General features: G+C 37.3%; 1 protein-coding gene across 8 annotated transcripts in view; it reads left to right on the top strand.

The window, feature by feature from the left end:
* The window catches only part of LOC128688386 (vitellogenin receptor), a 103579-nt gene that overhangs the window by 21462 nt on the left and 63626 nt on the right, over positions 1-18491 (top strand). For all 8 annotated transcript variants that reach the window (XM_053776229.2, XM_070086806.1, XM_053776230.2 and 5 more), the window contains 8 exons: positions 1234-1432; positions 1644-1838; positions 6753-6879; positions 7077-7226; positions 8647-8760; positions 10361-10502; positions 11552-11688; positions 14423-14629. In XM_053776229.2, the coding sequence (XP_053632204.1) occupies positions 1234-1432; positions 1644-1838; positions 6753-6879; positions 7077-7226; positions 8647-8760; positions 10361-10502; positions 11552-11688; positions 14423-14629 (1271 nt within the window). The remainder of the gene's footprint in view (positions 1-1233; positions 1433-1643; positions 1839-6752; positions 6880-7076; positions 7227-8646; positions 8761-10360; positions 10503-11551; positions 11689-14422; positions 14630-18491) is intronic.

Below are 18491 nucleotides of genomic sequence, written 5' to 3'. Positions count from 1 at the left end.
ACCTAATATAATCTTGAGTTTGGTCTGGAGCCCATGATGATGCCAGCGATGGATCTCACAGTGTGAACTCGATATTTGAAGGAAAGGAATATTTGTTAAATAGAGTATACAAGAATTTGGGTCTGTGAAAGATGAGGTGAATCATAGAATTAACAAGGGAAAGAAGGTGAGCATGCACTGAGGAGTTTGTGGAGACCAAGAACTTTAGCCATGAAAGCAAAGAGGGGACTGTATGAGAGTATAGTTATACCAATGCTCATGTATGGGTGTGAGGCATGAGTTGTGAATGTTGCAACAAGGAGAAAGCCAGAGGCAGTGGAGATGTCATGTCTGAGGGCAGTGTGTGGTGTGAATATAATGCAGAGAATCTGTAATTTAGAGATTAGGAGGAGGTGTGGTATTACCGAAACTATTATCCAGAGGGCTGAGAAGGGGTTGTTGAGATGGTTTGGACATGTAGAGAGGATGGAACGAAATAGAATGACATCAAGAGTGTAAATCTGTAGTGGAGGGAAGGCAGGGTAGGGGTCGGCCTAGGAAAGGTTGGAAGGAGGGGGTAAAGGAGGTTTTGTGTGTGAGGGGCTTGGCCTTCCAGCAAGCGTGCATGAGCGTGTTAGATAGGAGCACATAGAGACAAATGGTTTTTAGGACTTGATGTGCTGTTGGAGTGTGAGCAAGGTAACATTTATGAAGGGATTCAGGGAAACCGGCAGGCCGGACTTGATTCCTGGGGATGGCAAGTACAATGCCGGCACTCTGGAGGAGGGGTGTTAATGTTGTAGTTTTATAACTGTAATGTAAGCACACCTCTGGCAAGACAATGATGGGATGAATGATGGTGAAAGTTTTTCTTTTTCAGGCCACCCTGCCTTGGTAGGAAATGGCCAATGTGTTAATAAAATAATAATAAATAAAAATTTGTAAAAAAAATTGTTAAAATGGCAATGCATTAGGTAAGTATTTTAATTATTGAGCCATTTTTGCAGGTAAATTTTATTTATGTAACTTTTAATAATGTTAATTCTGCTAATGTTAATAACCGTGCACCCCTCAGGGAAGGTTCCTTGATGTTGGTGAGGGGCTCTTGATTTAGGGAATTGGATCTGTGCTCCAGTTCCCCGAATTAAGCCTGAATGCCTTCCAGATCCCCCCCCCAGGTGCTGTATAATCCTATGGGTTTAGTGCTTCCCCCTTGATAATAAAAAAAAATAACCGTGCATATAATACTCCAAGGTTCATGTACTGGCTGGACAGAAGTAGTTCACTACTTGAGCAAGCAGGGATGGATGGTTCAATAAGGAAAGTCTTAGTCCAAGAAAGATCAGGTTTGCTCACAGGATTGGCACTGGACGTTCCAGCAGGCAGAATTTATTGGATGGATGAGTTGAAGGGCATGATCTTCACCATAAACACTAATGGCACTGACAGCAAGGTAAATCTGGGGCTGTTTCCTCTTTCATCAATTTGTAGATTCAAAGTATAGTGTGAACTTCACTCTCAGTAAGAAGCAGCAGCTTTGAATTAATGCACGGTCATGGATTTAATAGGATTATTGCATGATTATCACATTATTAGAACAAAATGAAAATTATTTTTTTATAGTAATGCCCTATTTTACAAACCTGAAAAATCTTTCATGAAAGCACTTGGCTGAAGCTTCCATCAGCCGCCCATACTCTGTGGCAGTCTGGGAGGAACATCTCTACTGGACTGACATGAAGCATCGCCACATCCATTCATGTCTAAAGCGCAATGGCAGGAAAGCACACACAGTGCTGAAGAGCAGTCATGAACAGTTTTATAGTTTAAGTATTTATCATCCATCAATGTTGTACCAGGTAAATTATAATCAATACAGGTTTCATTACATATACAATACAGGTCGGCCATCATAAATCCGGCAGTCGGTCATCCGGTTCCATCAGGTAGTCGGCACTAATTTCGGCTAGCATAATTTCAAATTTCCAGGGTTGCTACACCAACCTGCTGCTACTGTTTGGTGGCTCTACTTGCTGCACAAGTCATTCCAATTTCTTTTTCTCCATTTATTATTATAACCTGCTTGCTTTTAGCCCAAGCGATGGTTCCAATGAATAGAAGAATTGCTTCTCGTTGTGTAAAGCACATACACAGTACTTTTTTTTTTTTTTTTAACAAGTCGGCCATCTCCCACTGAGGCAGGGTGACTCAAAAAGAAAGAAAAAAAAATCCCAAAAAAGAAAATACTTTCATCATTCAACACTTTCACCTCACTCTCACATAATCACTGTTTATGCAGAGGTGCTCAGAACACAACAGTTTAGAAGCATATACGTATAAAGATACACAACAAATCCCTCCAAACTGCCAATATCCCGAACCCCTCCTTTAGAGTGCAGGCATTGTACTTCCCATTTCCAGGACTCAAGTCCGGCTATATAAAAATAACCGGTTTCCCTGAATCCCTTCACTAAATATTACCCTGCTCACACTCCAACAGATCGTCAGGTCCCAAATACCATTCATCTCCATTCACTCCTATCGAACACGCTCACGCACGCCTGCTGGAAGTCCAAGCCCCTCGCTTTGAAGCCACTGTTGGTTGCCATGAGCTCAGTCTTGTGATGCAGGGGAATATGCTTTATTATTTATTTATTTATTTATTTATTTTATTTATTTTATAATTTGAACATACATACAGATGTACAAAAAAAAATACAGGTAAGAGCAGCATGCCAAAGCCACTTGTATGCATAGCATTACGGGCTGGCTTAAAATTAACTTAAGATTAACTAAGCAATGATGTAATCAGTGATAAAACATTATTGTAAACAGATAACAATAAAGCACAAATGAGTATTACAAAGACAGGTCATATGGTTGCATGCATTGCTGTACATTCAGTCGAATGGAGTATTCTGTTAGGTAGTGTATTTAAAAAATAAGTTAGATTGGGTCTTAGGTTTAAAATTTGTGATATAATTGTGAGAAAGATTTAAGATATACAATTTATAAGGTTCAGTTATTCAGTATTTATTTGGTTTTGGATGAGTAAGTGATCTTTGAGAAGAGACTTGAATTTATAAACAGGTAGTGTTTCTTTTATATTTACAGGTAATGAATTCCAGATTTTAGGGCCTTTTATGTGCAATGAGTTTTTGCATAGCGTGAGATGGACACGAGGAATATCAGAGTGATCTGTGTCTTGTGTTATGGTCATGTGTTCTGTTGAGGTTGGCAAGGAGATGTTTGAGGGGAGGGTTAATATCAGAGTTAAGTATTCTATGTATGTAATAGGTGCAGTAATAAGTATGGACGTTTTGTATGGTGAGTAGGTTGAGTGTTTTGAATATTGGTGGAGTGTGCTGCCTGTAGTGGGAATTTATCATTCTGACTGCAGCCTTTTGTTGGGTAATTAGTGGTCTGAGATGGTTAATTGTTGTTGAGCCCCATGCACAAATTCCATAGGTGAGATAGGGGTAAATAAGAGAGTGATATAGGGCCAGGAGGGCTGACTGTGGAACATAGTACCGTATCTTCGATAGTATGCCTACGGTTTTGGAAATTTTCTTAGAAATTTGTTGTATATGTGTATGAAATTTGAGTATTATCAAGGTGGATTCCTAAGAATTTTCCCTCTGTTAGCTTTGTGATAGGTGATCCGTTTATCATTATGTTAAGAGGGACATCTGTAGCTCTGTTACCAAACTGAATGAAGTAGGTTTTGTCAATGTTTAGTGTAAGTTTGTTAGTCCTCATCCAGGTAGATATTTTCTGTAATTCGGTATTTACGGTATTGGCTAGCGTGACTGGGCTCGGGTGAGAGAAGACGTATGTAGTGTCATCTGCAAATAGTGTGGGTCTGAGTAATTGCGAAGCATTTGGTAGGTCGTTTATGTATAGGAGAAAGAGAAGAGGGCCAAGGACACTTCCCTGTGGGACACCAACTGTAATTGGTTGTGCGGAAGAGTTTGCTCCATTTGTGTACACATATTGGCTTCTGTTGCTGAGGTATGACTTGAAGTTGAGGGAGTGCCCTCTTATACCATAGTGTGACAATTTTGTGGAGCAAGTCATGGTCAACTGTATCAAAAGCTTTACGTAAGTCAATGAAGATCCCCAGTGGGACTTCTTTTTTCTCTATTGCAGTGTATATATGTTCTAGCATGTGTATAATGGCATCATTAGTATTTTTATTAGGCCTGAATCCAAATTGGCAGGGGTTGAGTATGTTTTGGGAGATGAGGTAGGAGTAGATTCGTTTATGAATTAATTTTTTGAAGATTTTTGAGAGAGGGTGTAAGTTGGATATTGGCCTATAGTTATTCAACTCTGTTTGATCTCCTCTTTTATGGATCGGGGTGACCCTTGCTATTTTGAGAACTGTAGGGAAGGTGGAGGATTCAGTGGATTTGTTAAAGAGTGTTGCAATGATTGGTGATAGTACTTGTGACACTTTTTTGTATATAAAGGGTGGTAAGGTATTTAAATCTCTCGCCTTGTTTTTTAGTGCGTTGATAATAAGAGACTTCGTATGGGCTAGTCAGAGCTAGGAACAGTGTGTTCGGGTAGTTGCCAGTGAGGTAGTCATTTGGTGGGGTATCGGATCTTGGGATTTTATTACACTAAAATCAACACTACGGCTTATTTACCTATCACAATTGATCTAAAATGACATGATAAATAATACGTATACATAAGATAAAAACATGTTAAATACTTCAGAATGAATACTATTTGGCATAATGCCGAGCAGTTCTACGGACTTCTGGGTTATCCTAGGTTCTCTGCACGTGTGCTGCTATGTATCAGTCAATCATAGAATGGAAGATATATTACAGACACAGATATGATTTTGATTGGTTTTATAACGAAAAGTACCTTGAAATTGAGCTCATTGTGGAAATATTAGATTTTTGCCAATGTTCAATGAACTTTGTGCAAGTCAAGTTGGTTAACTCTATTAAGTGTATTCTAACCTAACCACTCCTGTAATCCGGCAAACTCAATAATCGGCACACTACAGGCTCCACTAATGCAGGATTTGTGATGGCCAACCTGTATTAGTTTTCTGAAGAAATATTAAGACCAGTAACAGATCTTTTGAAGATGAATCTTGAAAAATTGTTTGAAGGTATATATTGTTTGAAATATATATGTACTACATAGGTAGTATACGTGTACGTGTATTTCAAGCAATCGTATACATGTAGTTAGGAATATTTTGAAAAACACAGACAAGTATTATTTTAACACTAAATATGGAAAGGTACATTCTTATTAGTTAAAGCTGTTTGAAAGTATGGTTATAATCGGTAGCAAATGCCAACGTACATCTTTACTAATGAAGGCTGTCAAGAGATATCCAATATATTTTTACTAATGAGGTACATATTGGAAGTGCCAGTTGTCTGAGGGTAAATTCTCTCCCGTAGGAGATATTGAATATTACATTGCATCCTCTGGCAGTTGTAAAAGCTAGGAAAGTACATAATATTGAAAATGGCCTTGGAATGCTGTTCAGTGATTTTTTCCTGTATTGTATCCTGTCAGGATCTCTCAGTGGCCTTGAAGTGACAGAAAATCTGTGAATCATTCAGTAGTTCTCACATCTTCTATAATGAATTCTTCCAATGATGAGTGTCAGCAGATATATTTCAAGCAGTAGTTGAGCTGAAATAAACATGGGTGATGTCACAAATGAAAAAAAGTACAAAATTGATTTTTTTTTCTACATACATAGCTGTTCTGTTAAAGAGCACAACACTTGATGTAATAATACAGTACAGTGTATGTGTGTCAAATGCTAAATCCATGAGTCAGTCAGCACAAGGTACTAGACTTGATCAAGCAGTCTATTTCTTCAAAACATATATGGATATTACAATGAGTGAGATGTTTGATTGTGTACAGATTTGATAGTTCTCAAATTGCATTGTTTGTATGCACAAAGGAAAACTCCTTATGTGCAACATTTTGGATAAATTAAAGCTGCTTAAAATGCTTCAACCTACTTAACACCTGTAGATTTTTGTATTGGGTGTTATATCAGCATGAACATTTCTATATAAGGTGGTTTAGATTACAGTGAGGGTATTCACTGAAAAAGCTAGCAGTTTAAAATACAACTGACATGGTAGATAATTATAATTATTAGTGTTTACAATTATTACATGGAATTATATAGTATTCAAGAGATTTTTTGACAATATTTTTGAAGCAATTTAAAGTTGTTTTTATTGAGCCATGTTCCAGATTTTTGGTCCTTTGATTTGTATGGCACGTTAAATCAGGTTGTGCCATTTACTTGGAATATTAGAGGTTTTTATTTCTAGTATAATGCCTGTGTGTTTTGTTTCATCCTTCCAAGAATTGTTTTAGCTCAGGGTTAATATTTGTAATGAGCATTTAGTATATGTAACCTGCACAGTAGCAAGTGTGGGCACTTTGTACATTAAATAGGCTCAAATTCTTGAATAGCTGGGGAAGGTGGTTGTTGTTTGTCGAGTGATTCTAAGGGTGGGTATTTGTTGTGTTACAGTTGGTTGTAGGTGATGTTATCATAGATCCCCACACTCGTATACCACAGGTGAGGTAGTGGTAAATTAAAGATTAGTACAGAGTAAGTAGTGTTGACTGTGGTGTATAGTATATCCTGAAAAGAATTCCACTCATTTGGAAAATTTCTTAAGATATGTGCTGGATGTGTTTGCTGTACTGAAGTGTACTGTCAATGAAAACCACATGCATTTTTCATGTGATATGTCTGCCAGGGGTTCAATCCATGTGACAACAGATGCAGTTACCTTTGTCTGCTATCTCCTTCCTCACCCAGTGGCTACACCTGTGCCTGTCCTTTTGGTGTAATGGTGCTTGCTTCAGATTTACACACATGTTTAGGTAAGAGTGCATTGGTAAGCTTTACAGACTTTCAAAAAGTAGCATATGTTGTTTGAGGTAAAAACAGATTGTGTATAATGAAGTTATAATATGCATAGCTTCATTAATGTATTGTAATGGCATTATTAATTCTAATTATAAATGTTTTAAAAAAATTTCTTTATGTATGATATAATTTCTACTTGTATATATTCTAGATTTGAAAAACGTTACTCGCCCTGTTATAGTGAGTGATAATCAGATGTACTGGTTTAGTCCACACAAAATTGGTCAGAATAACCTTGAACTCTGGAGGAACAACCTCATTCTGCATAAAATTGGTGACCTTGACTACGATCCTGCACAAGGTAAACACGCTAAAGCTGTAATTCTTTTAAGAGTTAATTTTTCTACTATGTACAGAAGTTTGCATATGTCTCCTTTTATAATATCAATGTTTTTTTAAATTAATTATTCTAATATACAGTAGTTCCATCTAAGGTGGTATTTTTCATATGAAAAACATGTGCTTCTGCTGAATGGCAGGCTAGCTCAGAAAACTCCATAACAAATACTGTAATATTCTCACCTTTATGTAGTTGTGAAATACACCATTGCTTCTCTATTTAGTCACTGAAGTAGATATTGCATTTATATAATCTACCATAAGTTGTTTCATGTCTTTATATTAATATTAAATTTTGGGGGTGATTTATTTAGTTGTTTTCATTTACATTAATTTTAATTCCCTAGTTTTAGGAAGCTCTTTAATATAGGTTAGTGATGAAAATCATTTAATGTAATTATTGTAGTTATAAGTCATACTTCTAAAAGATTTCAGAATCTTAGAGAAAATTATTAGTGAAGCAGGCAAATAGAAAACCACTTCATGAATAATTTGCTATACAGATAAATAACTAATATATTCTTGGTTGTAAGATTTTGGCAGTGTGACAGAGTGCCCAGCAATGCCTAAGGCATCTGGCTAATCAGTTGAGTCTTGCTCTGTGTACCTTAGATGTGGAACAGTGGCAATAAACTTTGGCTGTATTAACTGGAAGTAGGATTACTATCCTTCCAAGTCTGCTTGACTCTTAACTAGGATGTGACCAGGATTCAAAGCAGGAGAGGAGAGCCTGCATGACACCACTGAGGTGATACATTGGGGATTCAAGCTCATACCCTATGGTATGACCCAACGCTCACTCTGCTGTTTCAATAATAGCAACAAGACTTCTTCCAACAGCAGCAAAACTGTGTAGACAGACTCAGCCCAGATAGCACTCGCCTGTATGCAGCAGCAACAGCAGATACCACAAGTGATGCCTTCCTCAGCACCTTGGCCTGCCTCGGGACAACCTGCCTCTATTCCCAAAAAAGGAAATTTGAAATTTCTTGCTCCAATTTCTGGATCTGGGGCTGTCATGGGTTGAGTGAAGCTAAACACACTATCAGTGTTGCAGGCCGTAATGAACATCTCCTACAGTGTGTTGCCAGTCTTAAAGGCCAGTCATACCAAATTTCTAGAAAGGGAATTTAGTATCAGTGGAAAGGATTACAGCTGGAAAAATCAAGGGATGCCATAAGAGGAATTGTATGCATTGTTTACAATATTGCCATCATACACAACAAGCTCAAGCTATTGAAGTAATATGAAGTGAGGAGAGCATTAAATTATCACTCACATTACAGATAGTGTAATTCCTATGACTATTCCTGTCGAGACCTTTAATATAGAGTTTTGTCTTTCAGAAATCAAATTAATTTATTTGCTTTATCTAAAATTAGATGCAGTTGTGGTGAGTGATGTATTGGACAACACCATCTTTAGCATTTCCATCACAAAAAACCTCTCTAGACCCATTGTCAACAATGTCGCACGAGCTGTTGGTATCGCTGTTGGTAAGCTTAATATTTGTTTGGGAAGCTTGGTAGCAAATTTTCTTAAATGTGGTGAATTTAATGAATCTGTAAATTTACACTTCCCACAGAAAAATTTAATTTATCTGCACAAAATAATGCATTCTATGTAGTAGGTTGGTAGACAGCATCCGCCCAAGGAGGTACTACCATCCTGCTAAGTGAGTGTAAAACGGAAGCCTGTAATTGTTTTACGTGATGGTAGGATTGCTGGTGTCTTTTTTTTTTTTTTTTCATAAATGTGCAAGATTTTAGGTACATCTTGCTGCTTGTACTTACACTTACGTCACACTACACATGCATGTACAAGCAAATATATACACACCCCTCTGTGTTTTCTTCTATTTTCTTAGCGTTCTTGTTCTGGTTTAATTCCTCTTATCTCCATGGGGAAGTGCAACAGAATTCTTCCTCCATAAGCCATGCACATTGTAAGAGGCAGCTAAAATGCCAGGAGCAAGGGGTTAGTAACCCCTTCTCTTGTATACATTACTAAAGTTAAAAAAAAAAGAAACTTGTTTTTATTTTTGGACTACCCTGCTTTTGTGGGATATGGCCGATTTATTGAAAAAAAGAAAGAATATAATGTATCGCATGAGAATATTTTAACTTGAATTGTGCAAGAAAGGTATACAATACTGTGTAGTGTTAAGTAAAGGCATTAGGTACTCTTCAGCCTTAGGAAATCTCACTGAACATTAGTTCCACTTCTGATACTCAAGTTGTGCATTAAGTGTCTGGATGAGGGATGCACCCCTTGAGGAACAATTACAGCCTTTGATGATAATGATAATAATAATACTAAAAATAATTATAATAATCAATTTATTTTGACGTGATACATGGTTGTACAAAGGAATATAATAGTTAAGTGTATCAAACCATTTATTTATGATACCGAATACCTTCTGATAGCTTTACTTTATAAACTGTATAGTAAAATGCAGAACTTTTTAACTCTGTTATTATTTGGGACTGAAAAGGTTGTGTATTTCTAGTTTAGATCTTTACAATAAAAACTTCATGAGCGTGTTAGATAGGAGTGAATGGAGACTTGGGACCTGACGATCTGTTGGAGTGTGAGCAGGGTAATATTTAGTGAAGGGATTCAGGGAAACCGGTTATTTTCATATAGTCGGACTTGAGTCCTGGAAATGGGAAGTACAATGCCTGCACTTTAAAGGAGGGGTTTGGGATATTGGCAGTTTGGAGGGATATGTTGTGTATCTCTATACGTATATGCTTCTAAACTGTTGTATTCTGAGCACCTCTGCAAAAGCAGTGATAATGTGTGAGTGTGGTGAAAGTGTTGAATGATGATGAAAGTATTTTCTTTTTGGGGATTTTCTTTCTTTTTTTTTTGGGTCACCCTGCCTCGGTGGGAGACGGCCGACTTGTTGAAAAAAAAAAAAAAAAAAAAAAAAAAAAAAAAAAAAATTGGATGAATATTTCCCTACAAAACATAATTTTAATTTCACTGCACAAACCACTTAAAGGAAGTAATGAGAGAAAATGGTAAGTGTTTTAAAGCAAAGGCTGTTATTTAATGTAATGTATCATAAATGGAAAATAATTTCTTCAGACTGGCTGCGTAATAATCTGTATTGGGTTGACGGAGTCAAGCATGGTGTGGAGGTCTTCAGCACACACAAAGGTTTCTACCGTGCAGAAATTGTGCATGATCTTGACCATCCCACTGACATTACATTAGCGCCTATCCTTGGGTTAGTTCAGACCTTGTGACCACCTTGTTGAGTGTATACAGGTGTAAGTTTTGCATTTTCAGAATTTTTAAAATTAAGCTTGTTTTTCTGCACTTAATTTAAATTTTCCTATGCAAATTTAACATACTCTATTTAATGAATTATTTGATACACGAGGAAATTTATTATTGGAGATACAGAAGTGTAAAGGTTTTTAATGTTCATGTGCATTATGGGACAATGAAACTACACTATAAATGAAGGTACAGTATTACAGGGTTGATGTTAATAAACTAAGAATGTATGAAAACCCAAGAATTTAGATAGTTAAACAATGATGATCAATGGGGCTGTTGAAGGACAGTTCAGCATGTGCTATTTGAGCATTTTTGACAAGACAGCTGTTAGAAGTGCAATTCTTGCATTGAAGAACTTCAGGTTCAGGTTTATATTTATAAAAGTGGTACATGAGTGCACAGTTGATCATGATAAAAAATCATTCTTTTAGCAGCCTTTTATGAATGATTTTACATAGTTTGATGTTCAAGCTTCACAGGCAAACAAACCACCAGTGAGATGGGTAATATATTGTATGGTAGTTTAGTAGGGAATGGTTTAAAAAATGCCCACCATTTTTGTTTTTGTTGAAATTATTTTAGCCAGAAGTTTGTTCTCTCTTTGTAAGTATTTTATCATTTAAACTGATATATGCAAATTCTTTTTTTCCAAAGATGATGCAGGTGGTGTTCCATGTCAGTGAGAGCATGCTGGATTGTAGTCTACCTAAGTGAATATTTTGACTTGTACTATGTTGCTAGAGAGAGCCAGATCTGAGTTTTACATGATGGTCTCAGCCTGTATAGCAATACTTCATGCTTCTGTTTTGAGGCACTTTTTTACCTAAAAATGCTACGTAGTATTTGTTTTAATATTATGGTTGCCTTGGAGTCACTGAAAAATTTTAAAAGGATTAAACGTTGGCTCTATCACTGTATCTGTCTACTACAGCTGGGCTGTAATTTTATCTACATTTCAATGATAAAGGTTCTGATGTTATTGCTTACCCTCAGATACCTGTACATAAGTGATGCTGGTAACAATCCATACATCCTGCGGTGTGGTCTGGATGGTACTGTGTGTGTGAGGATTGTTGACACAGGTCTTGCTCAGCCAATTTCTATAGCATTTGACAGAGATCCTGAGAATCGTAAGTTAACAGTTCCTTAAACAGTGCAGTTAAAAATAGATAAGGGGTTTAGTAATTTTGTTAGTGTTTTATTACATTTACCAGGAATACATACCATATGTGATAAATAAAACTGAATTAATGTTAATAGTGAGAACCTCGTCACACACAAATGCTATGATGATAACGAATCCAGTCATTGCTGTTGAATATGCCAGTGCTTCTTAAAAAAATTGTCGAGAAATTATTACAGCAGCTTAGGTATACTGATATTTTATTTAAAAAGGGGATTTTTGATGTTTACTCCAGATAAAAATTTCTTTGAAATTCTGTACAGTAAAACAAAAAAAAAACATTTCTGTGTAGTGTACAAAGTGTAGTTTACATTTAATAAAATATTGTTAAGCACAAGGAAAGCCATTAGCATGCATGTGCATTCTGGGTAAACTAATTGTAATGTTTGCAGACTACTTATGATTAGACATGGTCATTGAGTGGTAATTTTAAATATGTAGTAGGTTGGTAGACAGCAGCCACCCAGGGAGGTACTACTGTCCTGCCAAATGTGTATGAAACTGAAACCTGTAATTGTTACACAATGGTAGGATTGCTGGTTTTCTTTTCTTTGTCTTGTGAACATGCAAGAAAGCAGGTACATCTTACTACTACTACTTACACACAGGTCACACTACATAAGCATATACAGTGGACCCCCGGTTAACGATATTTTTTCACTCCAGAAGTATGTTCAGGTGCCAGTACTGACCGAATTTGTTCCCATAAGAAATATTGTGAAGTAGATTAGTCCATTTCAGACCCCCAAACATACACGTACAAACGCACTTACATAAATACACTTACATAATTGGTCACATTCGGAGGTAATCGTTATGCGGGGGTCCACTGTACACCTATGTGTATATACATTGATTTGAATTTTCTTCTATTTTCTAAGTAGTTCTTGTTCTTAACTATTTCCTTTTATCTCCATGGGGAAGTCGAATAGAATCTTTCCTCTGCAAGCCATGTGTCATAAGAGGTAACTAAAAGGCCAGGATCAATGGGCTAGTAACCCCTTCTCCTAAATAACAAAAAAGGCACAATACCGTGACTGGAACGATACACAAATAACCTGCACATAAAAGAGAGAAGTTTACGACGTTGTTTCGGTCCAACTTGGACCAAACAACCAAAAGAAAAACTTAATGAAGATGGGATGTTTGAATGTGCATGGATGTAATACAGATAAGAAAGATGACTGCCAGTGTTATGACTGAAAAGAAGTTGGATGTCCTAGCTCTAAGTGAAACAAATCTGAAGGGGGTAAGGGAGTTTCAGTGAGGAGAAATAAATGGGATTAGGTCAGGAGTATCTGAGAGAGTTGAAACTAAGGAAGGGGTAGCAATAATGTTGAAAAATCAGTTATGGAAGGAGAAGAGGGAATATAAATGTATAAATTCAAGGATTATGTGGATTAAAATAAGGATCGGAGGCAAAAAGTGAGTTACAATAAGTGTTTATGCACCTGAATAAAAGAGATTTTGGGAGATGTTAAGTGGTTTGGGAAATTTTGAACCAAGTGAGAGAGTAGTTGTGGGGGACATGAATGCTTAAGTTGTGTAACTGTTGTAGAGGGTGTAATAGGTAAGTTTGGGGTACCAGGTGCAAATGACAATTGGGGGGCATTTGATTGAATTTTGTATAGAAAGGGGTTTGGTAATAGGTAATACATATTTTAAGATTAAAAAAGAGGATAAATAAGTATACAAGACATGATATAGGGTGTAATGACTGTTAGACTAGGTATTAGTAGATAAGACGGATGGATAGACTTCAGGATATGCATGTTTATAGAGAGGCCACAGATATATCAGATCATATCAATATTTAGTTGTAGCTACAGTGAGAGTAAAAGGTAGATGAGAAACAAGGAGAATGGTATCAGCAAGTAAGAGAGGTGAAGGTTTATAAACTAAGGGAGGAGGCAGTTAGAGTAAGATAAAAACAACTGTTGGAAGAAAAATGGGCTATTGAGAGTACAGGCAATGAGGTTGAAGAGGTGACTAATTTTAAAAAGAGAAACTATCATTTTTCTTTTTAGGTCACCCTGCCATGGTGGGATATGGCTGGTTTCGTAAAAAAAAAATTCTGTAAGATGAGGGTGATCTGATGTGTAAATGGGATTTAGTATACATGTATGTATTATGAGCATATCACATCAAGCTCATGTCAGAATATGACCAAAAAAATTTGAGGTAAAAACAACGAACATGTGGAGATTAGAATGCTTCCTTCTATACAAATATGTTGTCGTTGTCAAGTATCTTTGTAGTGTATGAATGTGCCTGTTCGTTGAATGCTGCAGCAGTAAAGGCATGTTGCCCTGGATTGTGCAGATTTTGGGAATCCAGGTGATTTGCAATCCTGCTTCTTAGCACTCTTTCAAAGATTTTTATGATATGGGATGTTAGTGCTAATTACATTAGTTTTCTTATTTATTTGATGCTATTATTAACCATTTTTAATGTCCACCCAAAAGAATTGTGCAGCCTCCATTATGTATCTTTATTTGCTGAATTAAATGCAATAACCACTTTAATTACACATTACATTACTCTCGCACACAAATCAAAATACGTATGTACTTTCTTGACCAGTCACTGCAAAGTGTATCTGAAGTTGATGCAATGAGAGTAAGTAACCCTAATGACATCAGCTACTGCAAATCATGCTGATCCCTAAAATTTTATTGCAGAAAGGCTGTATTGGTGTGACCTGCATCTAGGGCGTATTGAGAGTGTAGCAATGGATGGCTCTGATAGGCATATAATACAGGATCTTCTACTTGAGCCAGTTTCACTATTAGTGACACATGTTCATATTATATGGACGCAGAGGAATTTAAATAATTTGTTCATATCATCAAAAATGGATAACAGCACTATTCAAATAAAGAGACTCGGTAAGTTTTTGCATTTAAGAAATTAGGAAAGAGAAAATAAGTTGATTTGTTTTTATTAAAGAATTTTATAAGGAAAAAGGTGGGTGAAAGTTTGAGGTACTCGTGGAGGTCGAAAGAGGAATGTACCAAAATTGAGTGGCATAATAACAATACTTTTATGTGGGTGCAAGGCATTGGCATCAAATGAGGTGGTGACTAGAGGCTGTAGAGATGTCGTGCTTGAGAGCCATGTGTCATGTGAATATTATGCAGAGAATTCAGAGTTTAGAAATTAGAAAACTGTGAGGTTACCAAGGGTATGATTCAAAGGGGAAGAAGTACCTAATTATTTTTGTCTTCCCTGTTAATGTGACTTTTAAATTCATCTTGTACATTAATTTACATGCAGAATCTATCTTTGGTTATGTTTGTAGTGGAGGTAGATGTACTGTAGGTGCTGGAAGTGAAGAACTACATGTGGAATGTAGTACTGGCAGAGTGATGACTTAGTGAGAGTGCAGTAGTAAGTTACTCTACGTCAGATATAACTAACTTTGAGTAAGGTTGTTCAAACTCCCAGTAGGAGTATACTGTATTTTAATTTTTTTTTTTATAAAAGCAGAGGCTTGTGATGCATTTTGTTTAATGTACATATATGAATGACTTTGGCTTTATTGAATTTGTTAGGGGTTTTATAATAAAAAATTGAAATCCCTTATATGCACACAAGAGGGCATTTGTACGTAAGTGAATGATGCCTAGTATTGCACGTCAGTCAGTCAATTTATTTCCACATATAGTTTGTACGAAAACGAATGAGATTACATCTTGCATGGAAAGCCCCTTAATTATGAAGTGCATTTCAGGCAAACTGAAACCTAAATAATGTCTAGGAGGACTGTATAAGATAATGATTTTCACCATAAAATAGATTACACACATCACAATGAAAAAATGTATATGAAGCAGATGCAGTCATAAGTTACATGGGAATAAGAACACTTAGATTATACTATACAGTAGTGTGCAGATTAATTGGGACATGAGTAAATTTTGTGATTAACTCGAATGTCTTAGTCTTTTCTTATCAGAAGTTTGCTACCTACTTCTGGCAACCGTCACACTGTGGTGTTATCCTGTGACTCTCATCAGTGCTAAAATGGGTGTTGCTCTGTAAGGCTATTCCTGTAAGCGTGCTCTGTGAGTGAATGTGTTTTTGTAAAATTCTCCCCTTCAGTTCATGATTACTGATGAAATTCATGATGAATCCTATATGAAGAAGCATGCAAGTATTGTAGCTATTAGAAAACATACCAATTTGAGTATCGGACAGATCTCCGAAACTTTGAGCTTAGCAAAGTCAATTGTTGTCAGATTCTAAAGAGAGCTCACGACACTGGTGGTTGTTTACCTGGAGTTTACCTGGAGTTTACCTGGAGTTTACCTGGAGTTTACCTGGAGTTTACCTGGAGTTTACCTGGAGTTTACCTGGAGTTTACCTGGAGTTTACCTGGAGTTTACCTGGAGTTTACCTGGAGTTTACCTGGAGTTTACCTGGAGTTTACCTGGAGTTTACCTGGAGTTTACCTGGAGTTTACCTGGAGTTTACCTGGAGTTTACCTGGAGTTTACCTGGAGTTTACCTGGAGTTTACCTGGAGTTTACCTGGAGTTTACCTGGAGTTTACCTGGAGTTTACCTGGAGTTTACCTGGTGTTTACCTGGAGTTTACCTGGAGTTTACCTGGTGTTTACCTGGTGTTTACCTGGAGTTTACCTGGTGTTTACCTGGTGTTTACCTGGTGTTTACCTGGTGTTTACCTGGAGTTTACCTGGTGTTTACCTGGAGTTTACCTGGTGTTTACCTGGTGTTTACCTGGTGTTTACCTGGAGTTTACCTGGTGTTTACCTGGTGTTTACCTGGAGTTTACCTGGAGTTTACCTGGTGTTTACCTGGAGTTTACCTGGAGTTTACCTGGAGTTTACCTGGAGTTTACCTGGAGTTTACCTGGAGTTTACCTGGAGTTTACCTGGAGTTTACCTGGAGTTTACCTGGAGTTTACCTGGAGTTTACCTGGAGTTTACCTGGAGTTTACCTGGAGTTTACCTGGAGTTTACCTGGAGTTTACCTGGAGTGAGTTCCGGGGGTCAATGCCCCCGCGGCCTGGTCTGTGACCAGGCCTCCTGGTGGATCAGAGCCTGATCAACCAGGCTGTTGCTGCTGGCTGCACGCAAACCAACGTACGAGCCACAGCCCGGCTGGTCAGGAACCGACTTTAGGTGCTTGTCCAGTGCCAGCTTGAAGACTGCCAGGGGTCTGTTGGTAATACCCCTTATGTATGCTGAGAGGCATTGAACAGTCTCGGGCCCCTGGACCGATGTGTCAAGGAAGATGTGGAAGAAAATGCCTCAGTGACAAGGTTATCGTAAGAAATAGTGTGAACAATCCCAAGAAAACCAGCAAAGATCTACAGAGATTTGGCTTTAGCTGGCATAAATGATGATGACTTTAACTGTTCAATGAAGGAGCCTTGAAGGTGGCAGAACTGCCAGAAAGCCAATAAAGAAACAATTATTGACTACTACTACTGAAGAATAAGCTGCTGCAGGATGGACGAGATGAATGGAGAACAGTTGTATTTTCAAATGAGGTGCATTTTGAAGTTCATGTGTACAGAACAGTGGTAGTGAGATGAAGCAAAGGCAAACCTCTTTGGAATGGACACATTCAACAAGTGCCAAAACACCTACCTAAGATGTTTTGGGGTAGTTTTACTACTAAAGGCCCTGGGCAGTTTGTTGTTGTTAAGGGAACAGTGAACAGTGACAAATACAGGGCAATCCTGGCAACTCATTTGCTTACCATTGTTAGTAGAGACTTTCCTGATGGAGAAGGCATTTTCCAGCAGGACCTTGCTCCATGCCACACTTCCAGAGAAATGCTGACATTCTTTGATGAGAATGGGCTAATCATTCTAAATTAGCCTGGAAACTCTTCTGACCTCAACCCAATTAAGAATGTATGGGCAATAACCAAATGCAAGATTGTGAAATAGGACTCCTCAACTGTGAAGAAGCTAACTGCTGTTATTAGGACCTGATACCATGATAAAGAACTTGAGAAAATATGTTCAACATTGGTCGATTCTATGCCAAAGCATATAGCAGTGCTTATAAAAGCAAAGGGTAGTCATATCTCATATTAAATCAGTTATCTGTCATATCATTGCTGTGTATTTTTCAAATAAGCCTTAATTTTCCAAATGTCTATTTAATCACTGTCCCAGTTAATATGCACACTACTGTATTAAAATTATTCCATTAATTTATAATAACCTAATAAAATTACAATAAGAGCAGAACTAGTTATCTGTATTATTACAGAATGTGATGAGATAGTATTTTCATGTAATTATACAAAACATTAATGACATTCACAGTAGAATTGATTCAGTGAGAATGACTCGCTGTATATAGACAGTCCTAGCAAGGTACAAGAGGATAAGAATAGGTCTCAGCTGGGTGCTGGGACCTTGTGATCTTGTAGGAGCTGATTTTAATATACAGGTATCCTATTTTTTTAACAATGTTTTAATAAATTTTGAAATTGCTTTTTTATTGCATGTGCACTTGTGGTTGGTTCTTACTTGCAGAAGGGAGGGAGGAGACCGAGTTTAGCTTTGGTGAATATTGTGTGTGTACTCGCCTAATTGTACTTGCCTAATTGTGGTTGCAGGGGCCGAGACTCGGCTCCTGGCCCCACCTCGGCTCCTGGCCCCGCCTCTTCACTGATTGCTATTAGGTTCTCTCTCTCCCTGCTGAGTTTTATCATACCTCATCTTAAAGCTATGTATGGTTCCTACCTCCACTACATCACTTGCTAGAC

This window comes from Cherax quadricarinatus, chromosome 19 (genome assembly GCF_038502225.1).
Source record: "Cherax quadricarinatus isolate ZL_2023a chromosome 19, ASM3850222v1, whole genome shotgun sequence".
Classification (NCBI taxonomy): domain Eukaryota; kingdom Metazoa; phylum Arthropoda; class Malacostraca; order Decapoda; family Parastacidae; genus Cherax; species Cherax quadricarinatus.
Note: the sequence above shows the minus strand (reverse complement) of the source record. Positions and strands in the feature narration are given on the sequence as shown.